Genomic DNA, 19,907 nt, shown 5'->3' with positions numbered 1-19,907 from the left:
CGAAAACAAATTGTTAGTTACAAAATTACTAAACGAATTTAATTTAAAACATTTACCTTTCTAAAAGTAACTGAATTATTACAAATACATATAATTATATACAATACTCTCTTAAATCTACGTCCAGGCCCTAGTGTAAATGAACAAGACTATATAAAATTAAAATAAGATGAGCGTGTGTGAGTGAGTGTTGCTAAGGGATCCTGCTGACAGCCAATGACAGACTCGTTCATTCTGTACGTTTCGAATGAATAAATAGAAGGGGCGGGTCTTTGCCAAGCGCCGCAGATATCGATAAGGCGTAATTCTCCTCTGTGGAGTGTTTTACGCCGAAGAAATGGACATGGGCTGCCAACAATATCTTTTAGAAGCGGCTCACATATTTATTTAAGCGGTGCAATTCGTCCAGCGTGTTTGGAAGGGATGGGATCTTGGGTAATGGGCCGTTCGTGGGAAGAGCGAGACCTTTATAACCGCTTCTGCACAATTACATCTACACCGGATACCGGGAAATGAACCACGCTCGAGCAACGGTCTGGATACCGTCTATACGAGGTGCTGTCAGCATATATATATATGATATATTCATCTGATTTGATTCCCTGCATCGATATTCTCTATTTATGGCCGTTCTGTCATCTTGATATCGGGTGTGTGTAAAGGGGCGCGCGAGTGAGCCGCATCCGCGCGAGGTGCATTTCAACATGACAGGTAACGAAAACGACTCCGATATACGGCACTATTCAGCTTTTGTATCTTTGCATGTCAACATCTCATTCAAAAATGCCAAAAATATGTATATAACATATGATATAGGGGTTGGGGAGATCCTAAGCGTCTGAAGATGCCGTTTTTCCATCTTTGACCCTGTGCATGCGCTTCGTCTGTTCCCACACCCGCCCTTTTCTATCTGTACCGCTTTTTATCTGATTCAGATCATGCCCGTTATCTCTATACCTGTCTGACATGATGCGCGTGATATTAACCTCACGGGAGCATTGGGCCGCGCGCACCGATGATCTGTAACCTACATTCCCAGAGTGTGTATATTCACTTAATGGCATTATTGGTTTGCATGGCATGGAAGTAATTGAAAATTATACTACGTATGATGCATGATAGATAGATAGATAGATAGATATTTTGCTTTTAATGAAAATTTTCTATATGTTTAGATATTTTACTTAATTGACCTTTTTATGAGTTAAAAAGATGACGATAAAACATTTGATGATACAATATAATTATGAAAAATTAGATGTACACATATGTAGGCCTACTCACTATTTGAAAACAGAAATTGTTCATTATCAATATCGACCTGGGTGATACAATGTTTAATCACTAATTATTATGTAATGCAAAGATGGCCTGAAAAAAAAGGTTGAAAAAATGGTTTGAAAAAAACCATAAAAATAAAAACATTTCATTGGAAGAAAATGTAAAAAAGTTCAACTTCATATTGAAATCCCAGACCTTTGATTGAAGACTTTGACATCTTGACCAACTTGACACATTTCAGATCTCTCAAAATATACAATAAACTACATTTACAACATATACAAGATATATACACAGTATAGCAGACTGATACTATTTGCCAAGAATGGAAACTAAACTGATTGATTGATGTGGGGAGGATGATGATGATGCTTCCAATTCCTCTTATTTTGAGCTCTGAACTAATGTGAGATTCATCTTTACTCTCTAACAGATTATGTGTTTTCCCTTCTCACAGCAATGTATAGAGGAAGGATACCAAGCGGGAAGACCTGTGGCTATCCGGGGGACATTTTATCAGGGTCAGATGGCCTGTCTTGAATAAGAAACAAGCAAAAATGGAGAGCTCCAGTTCAAGGATGGTCCTGAGGAGCTCCCGGCGTCTGCTCGGATGTTGTGCGCTTCTGCTCGCGACCGTGATGCTGGTGGGCTTCATGCCGACGTCCAGCTCACCTGTGGCAGGTATCTCATCGAAAGCCTTTAGCATACTATTTTTGCTTTTTGGCACTTCCGTTACATTTCATTTGGTGTCTGTGAACTCTATTGTGAGTCAATATCATAAATAGCGAGTCTTTTCTATCACAGATGATCTGAACGTCAGAGAGACGGTGGGCGTATGTGCGAGTGATGCTCTCTTTGTGTGAATGACGTCTGTTGATGTTAGAGGTGCAGAATGAATGGGATTCACAGTGAATTGTATTGAATTGTGTGTGAGACAGTTCGAAGGAAGTGCATATCTGCCCACACAGTGACTTCTTAGATTGATATTTTCTTGAAATTACGTGCTGAGGATACAGATCACGAATGGTCGGCTCAGTTGGAGTTTATTTATTTTTTTGATTACTCTTCAAGATAGAAGTTCTTTATTGGAATTGATAGTTCCGTGAAGAACCTTTAACATCAATGGAATCTTTCCATTCCACAAAAGGTTCTTTATAGTGGAAGGTTCTTTCGATTATTAATATGTTCTTCACATTAAGAAAAAAAAATGGTTCTTTTATGAACTATTCACTGAAATGTTTGTTGGTTCATTGTTTTCTCCACCAGAGTGTAGAAACTTTCAATTGATCAAAAGGTTCTTTAAAGTGAGAAAAGTTTTTTTTTAGATCAGGGGTTCCCAAACTTTTTTGTCAGCCAAACCCCTTAGAAGTCAAATAGACTATAGACTACTGGTTAATATTTAAATATTTTAATGACACATTTGCATGTTCAATGTTCTCCGATGTTGATAATCATCATCATCATCATAATAATAATTATTATTATTAATAGTAGTGGTAGCAATAGTAGTATTTTTACTAAATGAATACAAAAATATATTACTGTTGTAAATTACAATTGTACTAATATATTATATTAGATAATTATAATAATGAAATGTGATTTAGAGAGTTATTTAATAAGACCATATAGTTATTTAATTAAAATGCAGCCTTTGATTTGATAATTGCACTAAGCTATATTGTGATTATCTTCTAGCCCCATTTATTTATTAAAATTTTACATTCAATTGTTTATTAATAGTTTTTCATCAATTCACGACCCCCCCCCCTGCAGTTCTTTCCCAAACTCCTTTTTGGAAAACCCTGCTTCAGATTATTGACAGTCACTCAGTAACTGGAGATGTGCTGTCTGTTGTTGCTTTTGGCCGACAGCCGGCTGATTATTTGTTCACGCTGGTTACACATCACTGTAAGACACACACACACACATAAACCCAGACAGATGGATGAGCGTCTCATCACTCTCTGAAAGGGAAGACGAAACTTTCAAATGCACGTTGGCTCACCCACTTCATCAAATACTGTAAAGGATAGGGGGTTTATTAGGAGTCACACACCCCCGGCAAGCCCACAGCTGTGATGGAAGTGTGTCCTGTGGTGCAACAGGCCCCCCATTAAAGCCATTGATCTTGTGTGTGAGGAGTGGAGTCTCTCTCTCTCTCTCTCACACAATCGTTCTCTTTCTGTGGCTCTGCGGTATCTGATGGTCGGCATTGATGATTGGATTTAGTAACATCAAAGCTAAGTGGACTTCGGTCCGTAATAACGTGCTGCTATTCATAGATGCAGTTTCTCCTCTGTTTTCTCTCCTTTATGCCTGGGAATCTGTGTCAGTGGAATCAGTGTACGCGTGTACGTGTTCGCGTGAGCTCATTCTGTCGGTGTGAGAAATGCCTGTGTGCTCTCTCCGCTGCTTCTGTAGCATACTGATGAAGCGGTCGTCATGTGACATACTCCTGCAACACACACATGCAACACGCAGCATCACCATGGAAACACCTCGCCTGACCACGCCACAGAGCCATTCGTAGGATGTGTGTGTGTGTGTGTGTGTGAGACGGGGTCTCTCTTTCCCCCTGTGTGAAGTTGTGTTCTCCACCGGGGATGCTCTGACAGTTAACTGAGTCTGAAGTTAATTACTGGAGTTATTTCGTATGTCGTTCCCCAGAGTGGCTCGTCCTGCAGTTTCAACACGCATACATTAGAGCCTTCATTGACTGGGTGATGTACATGAACAGATTTAAAAGGGACAATTTACTCAAAATTTTGAAATTCAGTCATCATTTCCTCACCCTTATGTTAAAATGTCTTTCTTGAGTGGAAGAAAATACTTTGAGGAATGACTCTGTGTTTTAATTGTCCGTCAATGGGGTCCAATATCGTTTGGATGCTAACATTCTTGTCTAATTCACGTTCTTATATTTTCCTTATGTTTCATCGTAAAAGTGTAGATTTTTACTGTAGTGAAGAATTCGAAAATTGTCTTTGAACTTACATGTTTGCGGTAGATCTGTATATTTCTATATTATATAGGCTAATTATAACCGTGTAATTATAGCTGGTGAAATGGATTTACTTATTGTAGAGTTAAGGAAAGTGATCATGAGCATTGTAATGTTTGAAGCGGATGTCAAAACAAGCGTCCGTAGACCGGGAAGATTAAAAAAAACCGAGCGGTTCATTCATGAATCCGTAAGATCTTACCTTCATGCTGTGGAAATACAAACCGGAAGACAGAACACAAGGAGAGCAGTGCTGAAAGGGGGAGGGGCTACATATTATTATACTATATATACTACAAATAATATTTTTTTCTATTTTAACATTCATTTCAATGGCTATTACATTTTCTCAGCGTCATTGTCCATAAATTAACACCCAGATTCTTGCTGAAGTAGACGACAGTTTGGTTCACACTTTACTTCTTATATTGTTATATAGCTATATCAAATATAGCAACATTTGCTGTCTGATGGTTGGCACACAGGTCCAGAATTTTTTGTTTGTTAGTTTAGTGTTAATATGACTCACTAAAGAGACGGATTGCTATTTTCGACAAGTGTTTTTTAACCTGAGGAAACATGACAAGGCATGTCTATGTCTGGCACTGTCTGGTACCACCATGAAGTTTGAAGCCATTCGAATTCAGTTTGACATTCAATTTCAGTTAAAGGTTCATCTTTGCTACTGTACGTGATGTTTACTTCTTCTTTCTCTCAGCTAGTATGACACACTGGCCTACTAATGTCACTCAGCTGTCCTGTACTCCCCTGATCCCCCACACTGTGCTGTTCAATCAGCCTCATTACCCACAAACCCTCTGTTCTAGCCTCAGTGGCCCACAATGCCGATGAATCACAGTCACATTAATAAAAGGCCAGCTCTCATAGGCAGCCTCGGTACCATATGGCTCGTTGAAATAAAGAACAGTCATTTTAAGAGTCAGCGGTGTCACATTTACTGCGATAGTAAGACTTATGATATGAGTTTTAGTTAAGCTGTTGTTATTTCAGTCCATGCTAAACCATAATTGGATCATGATTTTCATGAAAATGGAAATTATTGTTTTGTGCACTTTCAAGAAATCAGATCCACAAGCTGCATGGACAGTGGCCACCAGATGGTGGTCTGTGCCTCGCAATAATCAGATTATGGGGTTTGAAATGGTTGATTCATAAACATCACCTGTATTCGCTATTATTTTTTATATTTTCAGTTTTCATTTGAATTGTTTAGGTTTTAGTAATTATGTCTTTATTTCAGTTTTCTCATTTTCTTTTTTTAGTTTAAGTTTTATATTTAGCTTTATTTCAATTATCGAAAAGGTATTTTTAATAGACTAAAAGCTAAAAGTTTTAGTTCTAGTTAACAATTACAACACTGTTTGTTACTGACTTATATTATGTCTATATAGTATATTTATGTAATATATTTAGCATTATTAACCTTCAGCATAATTCTAAACATTATTTTAACCCCATACAGTAAGTCTGGAATAGAATGATAATTGAGTTAGTTGTGTATGTAGGATAAGTGTACAAGTATGTGTATATATATGTGTATATATATATACAGTATATTACATTTACAAACTTTTATGTTAGATTTGACAGCACTAATAAATATACTTCTGCTTGAACCACGTGATCAAAAAGACTTAATGTCACTTGCTGAAATATTATAAAAGTGTTTTATTTTTTTTTGTTATTAGTAGTAGAATATTATATTATTATTATTATTGCATTATACTAAATAGAGCTGTAAGTCATGGGTCATGGGAACACAAATAGCCCAGTTTTCTGAAAATGACCCAATATTTGTTAAAATAGCTTTCAGAAGCCTTTTATTTAGCTCATGTAACCTAATCATATGTATGTGGATTTCGATTGATTGATTTAGATCTTAAATTCACTTTAATACTCATCCACAGAGCTAGTTTGCATAAAGAAGCTAGTTTGCATAAAGAAATGACTGTGTCTCGGGTACAATCTGGGCTCTTCCTGAACTGTGTGTTGTGAAAGATTTGGATGTGTTGTATTTACACTCAGACCTTCTGCTGTTTGCAAATATTGAATTTCTTGTTGTTTGGTTTTGTGCCATCCTGCAGCGCACTCAAACTTTTCTTTTTCTTTTATCTTTCCTAAGTGGAGCTCCCATCCAACATGTCTAAAAGGAGCCTCAATCAACTTCCAACAAGACCACATTCACCTCCTGCCTTATCTTCATCATCATCATCTTCATCTCCTCAGCGTTCAGAAAGAACCAGGCGTCCAGCTCACACGCCTCCAGGTGCCAAACATCCCTCGTCCCCTGGTCACCACGACAGTGCCTCCAGTATAGATCCCACCCCGTCCCTTAGCTCCGAAGGGTCGGGTAACCTAGGCGACGGGGCCCAGGGCATCCACTTGCTGTTACGGCCCCCAGACCTTCTAACGCCCAGCCAGATGCCTCCTCTCCATGGCGACAGACCGCCTACGCCAGCCCCCCCGACCCTGGTGCCGCCCGAAGACATGTATCCCGCCCACTCTGCGGAGGTGGACTGGGGATCCGGAGACTACCTGGAAACTCTTACATTCATGGGATCCGAAGGGGAGGAGTTTTCTCTCGTCACCACCCTCCCTACCCATGGATACGATCCGTATGATGCCGACGATGACGCCACAGTCAGCTACAACACAGCTTTCCCCTCTCGTCCCATCCTGCCCCTCTCTTCCAGAGACCTCCAGCCCAGCGCGACCGTAAAATACGGGAATAACTTAAGGACGGCCCATCCTACTGATCCCCGCCTTCCATTGGCTCCTGACACGAGCGATATGGACGATGATTTGGATTTCGATTGGGCGGAGCTTTTTCCCATCGAGCCAACTGAAATGCTGCTTCCCGACATGAACAGTTTGGAATACTACAACACGTTGCAAGCCAAAGAGAACGCTAGTATTGCGAGGAATAGGACGCACCCTCACATTACCCCCACGCACACTGTAGGAACCCCCCACACTACCACTGCAACTTTGGGAAAAGTCCCTGATCATATTGACCTGACAGCCCCTCAGCCCATTCCATCAGTGACCCCAACTCCACCCCAAAAACCCAAGCCTCCCATCCCATCAACCACCGAGACCCAACGACCTCCTGAAGCCCCAAAGAAGGGTGTTCCTTCCATACCCACGTCCCATGTGGGCAAAACCCGACCGTCAGTGCCAACTGCCCTGCCTCCACCCGGCACCTCAGAGGGTCCAGTAGTACAAGCCGTCACGCTGAAGCCCCCTCCTACGAAACCCCGTACAACCACCATCAAAACCCCCATCAGGACTACAACTACAACTAAAACCACGACTACCATGAGCTCCACCAAAAGCCCACCGCCTACAACTCCCAGAATTCCTCTGTCCATCGCACCCCGACAGTACATTTGCAACATCACCAAACCGGATATGTACCTAGTCAGAGTGGGTAAGACAACAAGATATTTTAATTTTGGGAAATTAGGGATGCACAATATATCAGTAATATATCAATTACTGGCTGATTAAGATTTTCTCTATGCGCACATTAATTTTCTCTATTTTAGCATTTTGTTAATTATACTAATTTATCATTTTCAATTAATTTTTGTTTTAATTTATTTGTTTTGCATTACTGGTATTTATTACCAATATTATCAATTATTTAATTATTTTTATTCTATTTATTTGTATATCTTATATATAATTTATCATTATTGTGCACACTAATTTTCTGTTTTCACATTTAGTTAATCTTTAAAAACTGTAATAATTTACATTTAAGACTGAAATAATGTAACACTGTTAAATATAATCTTTATTATGTTGTGAGGGCTAAAAAAAATTGTTTTCATTTATTTGTGTAATCCTATTATTTCACTTTATATACAGGTATATATTTTTTTTCATCTCTTACAACCTTCTTGTGTGACTCCTGCAGGAATGCCAAGTGGGTCATCCGTGGCGTTTGCCAAAGCTCATGTGCGGGAGATTCTTCGACGCGAGTTCAACCGCTCAGTTGAGCTACAGGTCAGTGCATAAGATCACAACAGATCACACATCAGCATTTTATCTTTGGGATCACTGATATCAATCTGTGCTATCAATCCAGGTCCTCAAAGCCCCGCCCAATTTCATCTTCCGGGCAGTCTCCGGTCCACTAGTGTACACTGCCATGTCCGTCATCAATACTCTCCGCCAATCAGCACACAGCACTTCTTCTTCTACCATTCTATCCGTCACAACCATATATGCAGTGCCCGATTACAAACATCAGGTCCATACAGGTGAGAAAGACACCAACATATAACCAATATAACCATGCTCACGTGTGGTTTACTCAAAAAAGGAAACAAAAAAGTGAGTTAATTAATTCATTTATTTTTATTCAACATTGTTTCTGAGCAATAATTCTAAAATAAATTATATAACTATTTTTTATATATTTTTTTAATTATAAAAAACAAATATTTTAATATTATGTAATATTTAATAGAATTAAAAAAAATTGTTTTATTATATAATATAGAAGTATAATATAAATATTGTATTTATATTTTAAGAATGAGTGTTATATTAGTTTGTTTTTCTTGCAGTGCTGCAGTTTGTGCCGAGTCATGTGGACGTGCGTCTGTGTAGCTTCAGCGAGCGTGTGGAGAAGGGGCTGCTCATGGCCTATGCGGAAGTACGCAAGCGCTCGCAAGAAAATGGAAATTTCACAGTTCACGTACGTAAATCCCTTAGAACCACTGGCAGAGACAAATTCAAATAATAAATAAAACACATTTTTAGCACACTTTACATGAATTTGAACATTACTGTTCTTTCATGAACAGCTTGTCAACAAAAATATTTTTTTCTCCTTTAGAGTTTAATTCTGTGTTTTGCTTATCTTTAAATTGTATTGATAATGCTGTATCATTGCTGTGTCTAGATTGTGAATATCACTAGTAGCATTCCTAAGGGTCAGCGGCAGCAGAAGGCTCCGGTGGACATCACCTTTGCTGTGCGCGACTCCCACGGCTTCCTAACGGGATCAGACGTCAGTGGCCACATGAGGCAGCTCAGCGCTGTGGAGTTCAGCTTCTATCTCGGTTTTCCTACCCTGCAGATCGCTGAACGTGAGTGACATATACACACACACACAGGCTCTTGGTCTTAATTTATTATGATCCTTATTCATTTATCATCGCAATTTTTGTCTTCCAGCTTTTAATTATCCTGAACTGAATGTGTCCCACCTTTTACGCACATCCTGGGTGAAAACAGGTATGTGGGTGTGTTCGAAATTTCAAACAAACTTGATTTTGAGACGAAGACCAATATTGGAAGTTCATCATTATAATTATAAAATATTAATTCATATTTAAGTAAAATATAGATAGTTACATATTAAATAGGTTTTATGTCTAGATTGTTGGGTAGCATACAGGATTGATGCTGGTCCATTCTGTACAAGACTTTAAAAAATAATAATAACAATATAATGGACAAATTAATGGACATTTACTTACACTGTTTTTGTCATATCATCTGATCTATAAATTTTAGTAAAAAAGGACTTATTATATTATATATAAATAATTATTAAAGAAGCAAAGCAATATTATGTTTGAGGTGAGTTCTTATGTTAGGTAAATATTAATATTTTTAAGTTATATAATTAATTCATATAATTATAAAAAACATTTCTTTGATTCTTTGAATCTAATCCTTCTCATTGTGTAATGATAAAGTTACTTTCAGCACCTTTACATTTTCATTAAACTAAAAGGCAGGCATATTTATACTAGTCCGTAGGTTGTGAAGGAAACTTAAAAATATGAACATTTTCTTTTTTATGTGCATTTGCTTCAGTTTTACTGGGTGTGTTGGACCAGCGTGTGAATGAAAGGACGTTCCAGGCCAAAATGGAGAGGCGGTTAGCACTGCTGGTCGGAGAGGGACTTGGGATTGGGGTTAGCAATCGACGATGGAGAAGAGCTACTAGTATTGGCAACAACAGTGTGCAGGTACATACAAACACACATACAAAAGTGTACACACTTTTTCTATCCTTCCCACACATGACATAAGCATGAACCCTGGTGTGCCTCAGATCGTTCGAGCGTCCCGTCTGGATGGCCCAGACTACCCGTTGGAGCTGGTGTATTTCGTGGAAGCGGGGTCAGGAGAGAGACTGCCAGCCCAGGCCACTGCAGTCATGCTCAACAGACTGAACCTGCAGAGAGCTGCCATCGTACTGGGCTACAGAGTACATGGAGTTTTGGCCACACGTGAGTCAGCCAAATGTGAAATGTGAAAACTTGGAAGCGGCTTTAAAGGGGTCCTGACATGTTTTTATTTTATTTTTTTATATATATGTTCCTTGAGGTTCACTTACATTGTAAATAAAGTTTTTTTTAAGGCAGGTTCCTTTAAGGCTTGTCAGTAAATGACCACAGTTATGATTGGCTAACGTCACTGTATAGGGAAAAGTATCAACGGCCCCACACTATTGCACATGAGTAAGTGTTTTAAAAACATTATCCATATAAAACCGACATTTAAAGACAATGCATTATGAAATTGTTTACTTACGGACAATATCCAAACAAGCTATTTTTGGAGTTTAGTTAAATAATTTTTTTAATGAAGAGGATGTTTTAACCATGACAATTGCAGGAGGTTTTAATGGTACAAAGACCTCTTATATGTCAAAAGCTCAAGGAAAATTTTATTTCTCAAGTCAAGACACTATTTAAATTAGCAGATGGGATCTTTTTTGTGCCAAATGTCACATTACTCTGTTTCAGCGGTGGAGAAGCTGGCCCTTCCGCCCTCTGAGACTCAGCCCAGTAACATTTGGCTGATCGTAGGAGTTGTGGTCCCAGTGCTGGTGGTCATCCTCATCATCATCATCCTTTACTGGAAACTGTGCCGCTCTGAGAAGCTGGAGTTTCAACCAGACGCCATGAGCACCATCCAGCAGAGACAGAAGGTCTGGGTCTCTGAGTGTGTGAGTGTATGAATGTGTTGCCCACTCATAGACACTACATGTGAAGGAGGTTCATGACTGTGCTCATTATTGCTCACCCATGTCAAGGGCTTTTACGGAAAAATGAGCTACATTGCAACAGTTAATTTAGCAGGTTGTATCATATTTATTGTCCATTCATGTGTGTTTGTGATTTTAGTTGCAGCCTCCCAGCGTTAAAGGTTTTGATTTTGCTAAGCTACACCTGGGGCAACACAGTAAGGATGACATCATGGTAATCCAAGAACCCGCTTCTTTACCGCCGCCTGTTAAAGAGGCCACGCCCTCAGAGGGCGGAGAATTGAACACTCCTAAATCGAAGAGCTCATCTACAAAAGCATCACGTGCAGCACGGAGAAGAGGCCGGTAAGGAACTGTTGATCATGTGCCATGTGATATAGATTGTGTGTGAACAGGTTCTATTTATATCAGTGGTATTTCAGTATTATTTGTATTTATATTTTAAATTTTCATTTTATTTCAATGTTTAATTTGTCATTTTTTTATGTGCTTTTCTCTTTTTTATATTACTATTTAGTTTTTATGTATTTCCACCCAGCAATTTTTATTGCTTCAACGTAAATTTATTTCAGTTAGGCATAATTTCGAATCTTCACAATAACAACGCTGGTTTATATGAGTTTTTAATCACACAAATTGTGTTTTTGTCAGATTGTCTCCATCTGATGGAGATTCGTTAGGAAGTGAAGCATCCAGCGGTAGAGAATCAGCTGAGGAGAGCACCAGACCTGCTGTGACGCCAAGTGACAGCAAACCCCAACATCGCAAGAGCAAGCATGGTACCATATGACACACACACACACACACGTTTCTGAACGAATCCCCGTTTTTTAACGAATCGGGTGAACCAATGATTAAATGGTCCATTGATTAAGAGAGCCATTTACATCGTTCGTACATAATATTGTTAAAATGAATTATAATAATTCTTTCTATAAATTAATTAATAAATAAAAGTATAATATAAAGTTGCTTTGGGATGATTTGTAATGTGAAAAGCTCAATTAAATGACATATCAAATAAAATGAATGAAATTAAACCTCTTTCTCTCCATTTATTCCTGCGGTTCAACAGCAAAAAACAAACATGGTAAGTTTCTTTACCCATAGTCAAGTTGCATTCGTATATTGTTAGTTAAAAATGTGTGACCTTTGACATCTGCCCTTGATGTTCAGGTACTCAGCCTGGAAGTGGTGTGGATGAGCAGTTGTCCTCGTCGTCCATATTCGAGCATGTGGACCGCCTGTCTCGAGGTTCGTCAGATGGAACACGCAGAGTGTCCAATAAGATACAGCTTATTGCCATGCAGCCCATGCCAAGCCCACCCTCCTATCCACATAACCAAGCCCTGAGTCCCAACCTGATGGACAAGATGCATGACGGAGCAAATGTCAACAGTGAGGTTAGCAAACTCCTCTTCACATACCCTCACACTTGCATAATGCAACATATTTCCCAAAATATTCATCAATAAATTATGTATGACTTGAATTCATGTCATCTTTAAGAAAACATTCACAACTTATTCCCATTCTTCCAACTGACGCAGATCCAAGTGGCCTTAAGGCATAAATCCGAGATTGAACACCATCGCAATAAGATCCGCCTGCGTGCCAAGAGAAAGGGCCACTATGAGTTTCCTTCCATGGAGGACATCATGGCAGCGTTCGCCGACAGCTCCGAGCAGCAGCGAGTGTATCAACAAGCTCAGGAGCAGATACACAAGATCCTGCATCCTGAGGAACGCGCGCCTTCATCGTGCGGAGAGCCACGCAAAAGGTCAGTGGAAATAAATCTCACTTGTCTTGCACTTTCCCGGTTTGCTACCAAGGAAAGTGAATGCAATTTGTTTGGGAATTGCAGTTCCAGAGGAAAACGCTCTCCCAGGCACAGACAGAGACAAAATTTGAGTGGAAGCGGAAGTCTCAGAGACAAAGATCGCCTCATTAATGACGGAGATGCCACGTACAGGAAGTACCCCGGGGTCAACAACGTAGCCTATGTGGTAGGACACACACATTTATGCAAATATGTGATTTCACTGAACTAAATCACGCAGATTCACTGATTCTCTTCCTGTAGTCTGATGCAGATCAGCTCCCAGATGCAGAAAGCCCTTCTCCTACCGATGAGGTGTTTATGGACCCTGGATCACCACCATCTGGCCCCGCCCCTGCTCCGCCCACCTACGCCCCCCCTCAGCCAACCATCGAAGAAGCTCGGCAGCAGATGCACTCCTTATTGGATGATGCTTTTGCTCTCGTCTCACCCTCTTCTCAAGGAAGCCCCGCTCCTCTAACGTTCACTGGCATTACTGCGGTCACTGGCGTCGGAGGAATCAGCCCCGGTCAGCCCTCCAGCCCGTCCTCACGCCCCTCACGCCAATGGGGCTCCTCTTCTTACCCAGCAGCCCCTGCACACAGTCCTTTCTCCGCGGTGAGTGACTGTGGATGTTTGAATGATTGAATTTGAATGCAACTAATGTGAAATTTCATGTGAAATATCTCTTCTCTCTCTTCTCTGTAGAGGTATGCTGAGTTAGGAATGTCTCCCACATCGGTACAGGGTTTACTGCAGAGGTGAGGAGGATTCTGGGAAGTAAAGCAATTTAATATGTAAACATGATAAAGAAGGATGATGCTCCTTGTTAAAATGGTTACACAGCCCTGCATCTTGAAAACAATTGTGCTTTGATCCTGTTAAAAATAAAGTCAATAAAAACTTTCCATCACTTACAGTATTTTCACAAAATTAGAATGAAGATTGTTCAAATTATATATATTCACTAACAAAAGCAGGAAAATGTTTCGTTTTGATGACCAAAAAAGTATTCAAAATGTATCATATAACTTACAATCCTCAAAAGAATTGGATTTTTTTTTTTTATAATCAATTTAATGTCAAAGAATTTTTAAATAAATGATAACAAAATAAAATTGTCCTGTTGTTGTGTGGATGTAGGAAACCACCCTCAGATTTAGTAGATATCATCTGGGTCATCTTTGCTCAAGACTACTTGATTTTACAAATGGTTGTCGAAAGCAAAACTGCTACGTGTGATGTGCTAGAGCAAAACAGGCACTATTTGTTGGAATCAGCAACCCAAAATTAGTAAGAAACAAGTATTGGATTTCATCCAGCAAACAAGATGCAAGGTGATGTTATCAGAGCGAATAAAAAGTTTGAGTACAGGAACAACGGATGTGGTCATTTGTCTACTAGTGTATAAATATTGATCCTGTTAGATTTAATATTTACTCAGCAGATTATTTGTATAGTTTTGACAGGCAAGCGCAAGGCTCTGCGTATCTGGCATCAGCAGAGATGCAGTCAGATCCTGGATACTCCAGCAGGGGACAGTATGGAGAAGAGATGCCTTCGTCTTCTCGGCCACGACCAGTGGGGGGAAGCACAGGTAAAGGTCATATTAGTTAAATTTAACATGTGCTAATTTATGTGCTATGATAATTGCTATATGTTGTGTGTGTAGGTGCACAGTTGCATCAGCTGACACAAGTGGGCTTGTCAAGTCGGATTGGAATGTATCCTGGAGTTGGCCGTAGTGTATCTGGACCCTCAGGTTCAAGCTGGACCCAGTACCGCTCAGATGAGGAGATCTCTAGGCCAGGATCCAACCGAGAGGCTGTAAATCAAAATCTTTTTCAGAATTGTATTTGTAAATATAATATTATGCCATTCAATATGGGATGTTATAAAATCCCAAAACTGTGCTATTGTATTTCCAAAACAAGCAGTTTAGCTGCAAACAATAAAAATCAATGGCAATAGTGTGAATGGGCAAGTAATAATAGCCTTACATCATTTAATTGGTTTAATTTTTAAATCAAGATCAATCAAAATATTTATTTTAATCATTTACTTCATTTTAAATATATTTAATGTAATTTATTTAAAATGTATTTAAAATAAACTTTATATTTTAAATGTATATATTTCTATATAATGTATATTTAATATAAGTTTGTGTATGTTTAATCTGTATGTTTGTTGGTATTTTATTCATTTTTCTCTCTCCCTCTCTGATTCTCAGAGAATATATTTTAACTTTTAAAATATTTGATGTATATATATTTATAATCTGTATGTTTATTATGTTCCTGAATTGTTGGTATTTTATTAATTACTCCTCTCTCCCTCTCTGTTTCTGGCAGATACTGACATTCCCGGAATACTCTTCATCACCTGTATTCCAGATGCCCAGGACGTCCCTGCAGGATCCCACAACACCCCAGGCCCACCTGGAAGCCTCGAGCGCGGGGTACATTGCCCCTGAGGAGCGTTCTCCACCCCCTCACTCCTCTGCCTCTCTCATCAAGGCCATCAGGGAAGAACTGCAGAGACTTTCTCAGAAACAGGCTGCTGTTGTCAGCTACCACAGTTGAGAAAGACCACCCCAAAACCCCAGTCCTGGTTAACTTCCCGACGTACCACGTAAACAACCTCACAAACCCCAACACAGCTCGATGGCTGAGAAACTGCTTTACACAAAACCCAAACCAAAATCTTCAAATTCAAGTACGGCTGGTCTGTTACATATGAAGAAATACTAGCAATCGTCCCTGCTTGTATTGGCAGGAAAAAATCCACAATTTACATTTCACTGCTGACATGCAGAAAATACACTTAAATACTCTCTCCTGTAATTCACAATGAAAAAACACACCCTAAACGTCATGTCCAGACTGTTTAGAAATATAGACAAAGTTGCCCCGTATTCAGACTCTCAATTTGCATGCTGAGAGCTGTGAACCTTCAAGACTTAGTGCTGACTGTTGCTAATGTGAAAATCACTCCCATTCAGTTCCATGTCTCTAAGTGCTTCCTTCAAATGGGTCATCTTCGTGTCTCCGGACTTCCTCTGGTGCTAAAAAATCATTTCTGGGCTCTGCCACAATACTACAAACTAGCCCTGGCCAAAAACTCTGAAGTGGCATTCTTCTTTCTTTTTTTTTCTTCTTTCTTTTTTTGCCGCTGTCCTGTTCTCCCAATTATTCAAGACGGATTATCAAGTGGAAACGTGCTCTGTTCCACAATCTAGTGAGCCTCCCGCCAAATTATAATTCTTCACAGAGAAGGCAAACCCACAAGCATGGTGAATGAGGCAAGAGAAACGTCCAGTCTAAAGTTAGAAATGTTTATAAAAACTTTAAAATAATTATTTTACCCAACATTTGTGCGTTCTGTATAGTTTTATACTTATTAGAGTGTCATGCCGTTAGCTTAGCAAAATGCTAACATTAAACTCTGGACTAGGCAAGAGAAATGTCTATTATAATGAAATATTTAATTTGATAAGTAGTCTATATTATTTTACCCAGCATTTGTGAGCTCTGCGTGTTTTTTACTTTTTAGAGTATCACGCCGTTAGCTTAGCAACATGCTAACGTTAAACTCGTTCGATTGAAATCAATTGCAAATCGAGTCAATTTGTGTTGCAGCCAGTGTAGTGTGCTCCACACGAGCCACTTATGAGGTTCCATGACAATTGGGATGCTGCCCAAGTAGGCAGTGCAGCAGCTCACAAGGTTTTGGAACAGAGCTATAGTCTGTCAAGGTCTTCAGGTCTTGCCTTACATTTGAGCTCTGAGTACTTCAAACTCTGCAGGGGAGGGAAACAGATTTTTGTTAGGATTGTAAACAGTGAAGTTACTCTGCGTACTTTTTGGAGTCGGTTTTTGAGCCAGCCCACATGTGGAGATGATCGACAGGCGGCCTCAGTTGCAGACCAGCATGGTTCCCATGCCGATAACATCATATTACTTTGTCCAACCGGTCTGCACCTGAGGAAAAGTATCAAAGCTAACGTTCATGATGCCCGTGTGTATTTTTTTGCCAGTGGGTTATGAATGTTGGCTGTCCAATCATTTCAGTGTCTTTCTAAAAGTATGGCTGAGGTAGTTTCTCAGTTGATATTAATTTTGCACATTTCCTCATCTTTGCACATTCATATCATGGTGATAATGGAAGTCAATCAGTTAAAGAGTTTATTATGGAAAAGAGAGTATAGTATACAGTAACTATATAAATACTATAAAGAAAGATATAAGTGAGTTCATATTCTATACAAATATATATATTGCATATTAATGTATCAACCCATTGAGCACAATCTGATTATATGTTAGATTATATGTTAAACATATTAGATTGTATTTATTTTTATTGTTATGAAACGTATTAAAGATGTGGGAAAAGTGTTGCTATGGGACATTTAAAAAAAAAAAAAAGACCAAATCACTGTTGAGGCATATAGTTCCTTTAGCTTCGTAATTCGGTAGGCATTCTTACGGTAGGTATTTTCATGTATATGGTCATGTGGATTTGCACAGAGGTGTTGTAAAGATTCCTGTAAGGAAATATGTTGAGGTTAAAGGCCTTTAATTGCCTGTACTATTTTTCCTCTCTTTATTTTGATTATTTTTTATTTATTTTGGTTATACAGGGTTCCCACACTCGTGAAGAACTTGAAAATATCATGGAAAATTCGTATTTTTCAAGCTTGAAAAAAGGTCATTGAATGATCCATAATTTATATCATATTTTCTAGATTTCAGGTTACATCATATATATCTAGTAAATATTTCATTCGCTGGAAATTGCTCTTTGGGAGTGCAATAAAATGATTTTTAGAATCGTTATCCAATAATAAACTAATTGAAAAGTCATGGAAATGTATTGGTCAAAAGGTGTGGAAACCCTTTCTCTCTCTTTTTTTTTATATCCCTGTCTTTTCTTACATCTAGAATTCTCCTTTCTTCATTCTTTCTATATTTCTATCAATCATGTAGACTCCTGGCAGGCCTTAAATCGGTACGCATGTGAAGTGATGGATTATGCTTTATTTCTTCCTTGTTTATTTTGTGTGATAATGTCTTGATGGGCATGCTAATAGTCTTTAAAAATATTGAAAAATACTACAAACAGGCTTGATAGAATTTAGCTTACTTTGAAAGACTAATATGTATTGGTTCATTAGACTAAAAACCAATGGTCAAAGCACAGAGAAACCATCCTGATCATCAAAAAAAGAAATGTTCAGTATTTTGTCATTTTTAAATCTGAATAATATTTTTGAAAGTATTTGAAAATCAATATTTATGACTAAAATATATCCCATAGAAAGAGTATTAATATGTAAACGGACATTTCTCCATATTTAAATATTCAGTATGTAGTCCACAGTTGACCAGTAAGAGGCAAACATCATTGTCAGACGCCCCCTTTCCCACTGTGCAAAGACCAACTGGGATTCTTTTATTTTCTTTCATATTTTTATTTTTTATATTTCTTAATGAGAAGTGTACGTATTCATAAAAGACTACCTTGCGAATAAGTGTTATATTTCAGTCAATGGATTAACATGGTGCTATACTCAATATACTCTGTGTGTGTGTGTGTGTGTGTGTGTGAGAGAGAGAGAGAGAGAGAGAGAGAGAGAGAGGTATTTTGACTGTCTGAAACCATCAAACCCTTACAGCATTTAACTGTACATTCAACTTAATCATATTTCTAGCAATTACAATGTGCAAACTCTGAGATTAACTTAATGCAGTGTGTTTGTGTGTGTGTGTGTGTGTGTGTGAGTGAGTGCGCGCAATAGTATACCTCCCCCTGTCCCTATGTCGGTGCCATAGTGGATGTCATAGGAATGTAAACTAAATCTTACAGAAAGTTAATTTTTCATTTCATTTAAACTACCTGAAATCTAACCACATTCTCATCTTTTTTGTTAAAGATGCTAACACCATCTTTGTGATCCTATCATGGAGGTATATATATATATGATATATATATACACACTTCTGTCTTGTTTCTTTCTCTCTTGGTCTCTGCAAACTGCATCCCAGTATTTGATGTTTAGTGTCTCTATATTGTTGTGTAAATTAAATAATAAACAATGTGCCGTCAGTTATGTCTCTTTCGTGTCAGTATGAGTAGAGGTAATTTATCTAATACAATCTGTAATGCAGCATAAATCTAGAAAGAAAAGATTAATAATACAAATGGTAACACTTTATTTTATGGTGTCCTTGTTATATATGTTACATGTAGGCCTACTTACCATAGTAATAACAGTACATTATGCATAATTACATGCAACTAACCCTCAACCAAATTCTAACCCTATAGTAAGTACATGTAGTTACTTAATATTACTCAGTACTTAAATATAGAATTACACTGTAACAATGACACCTTAAAATAAAGTGTAACCATCTGTCTATCTATATTGGAAGAAGATAATAGTTCAAGATTCAGATATGGCTTCAATAAAAATAACATGGTATAAAATAAAATAGGCCTAATTCTGAAATTTAAACATGTAAAGGATTAACAAAATGTATTTACTCTCTGTAGCCTATCCACATACATTTAATTTAACTCTTTTTCAAATAAACATCTATTCAATGTATATATCAACTATTTTGAAGTAGCCTACGCTTTCATCGACTTAACTACATAAAGTAGCCTATGTAGTGAAGTCGATTGGACATTTTGTAAACAGGCTGAACGGATTCGTTGAAAAGATTCTATTCATAAACATGATATATTCACGAATC

At 38.3% G+C, this 19,907-nt stretch overlaps 1 protein-coding gene across 2 annotated transcripts; it reads left to right on the top strand.

Annotated features, from left to right (window-relative positions):
- Nucleotides 1-278: 278 nt before the first annotated feature.
- On the top strand, nucleotides 279-19,248 carry LOC311288772 (UPF0606 protein KIAA1549). 2 transcript variants are annotated; one of them, XM_084406365.1, is made up of 22 exons: nucleotides 279-711; nucleotides 1,739-1,962; nucleotides 6,429-7,736; nucleotides 8,229-8,317; nucleotides 8,400-8,574; nucleotides 8,884-9,014; nucleotides 9,222-9,408; nucleotides 9,497-9,556; nucleotides 10,145-10,299; nucleotides 10,386-10,563; nucleotides 11,083-11,267; nucleotides 11,464-11,669; nucleotides 11,976-12,103; nucleotides 12,400-12,414; nucleotides 12,501-12,727; nucleotides 12,875-13,104; nucleotides 13,189-13,330; nucleotides 13,408-13,761; nucleotides 13,852-13,904; nucleotides 14,604-14,740; nucleotides 14,816-14,970; nucleotides 15,498-19,248. In XM_084406365.1, exons 2-22 carry the CDS (start codon nucleotides 1,839-1,841, stop codon nucleotides 15,726-15,728), a joined length of 4,470 nt encoding a protein of 1,489 aa, XP_084262491.1. In that variant the 5' UTR covers nucleotides 279-711; nucleotides 1,739-1,838; the 3' UTR covers nucleotides 15,729-19,248. The 2 variants fall into 2 exon arrangements, with proteins under 2 accessions (XP_084262491.1, XP_084262490.1); XM_084406364.1 differs by having other exon boundaries at nucleotides 11,083-11,285.
- Nucleotides 19,249-19,907: the final 659 nt, after the last annotated feature.

This window comes from Rutilus rutilus, assembly GCF_951802725.1.
Source record: "Rutilus rutilus genome assembly, chromosome: 4".
Taxonomy (NCBI): Eukaryota; Metazoa; Chordata; class Actinopteri; order Cypriniformes; family Leuciscidae; genus Rutilus; species Rutilus rutilus.
The sequence above is the reverse complement of the archived record's forward strand: the minus strand, read 5'-3'. Positions and strand labels throughout refer to the sequence as shown.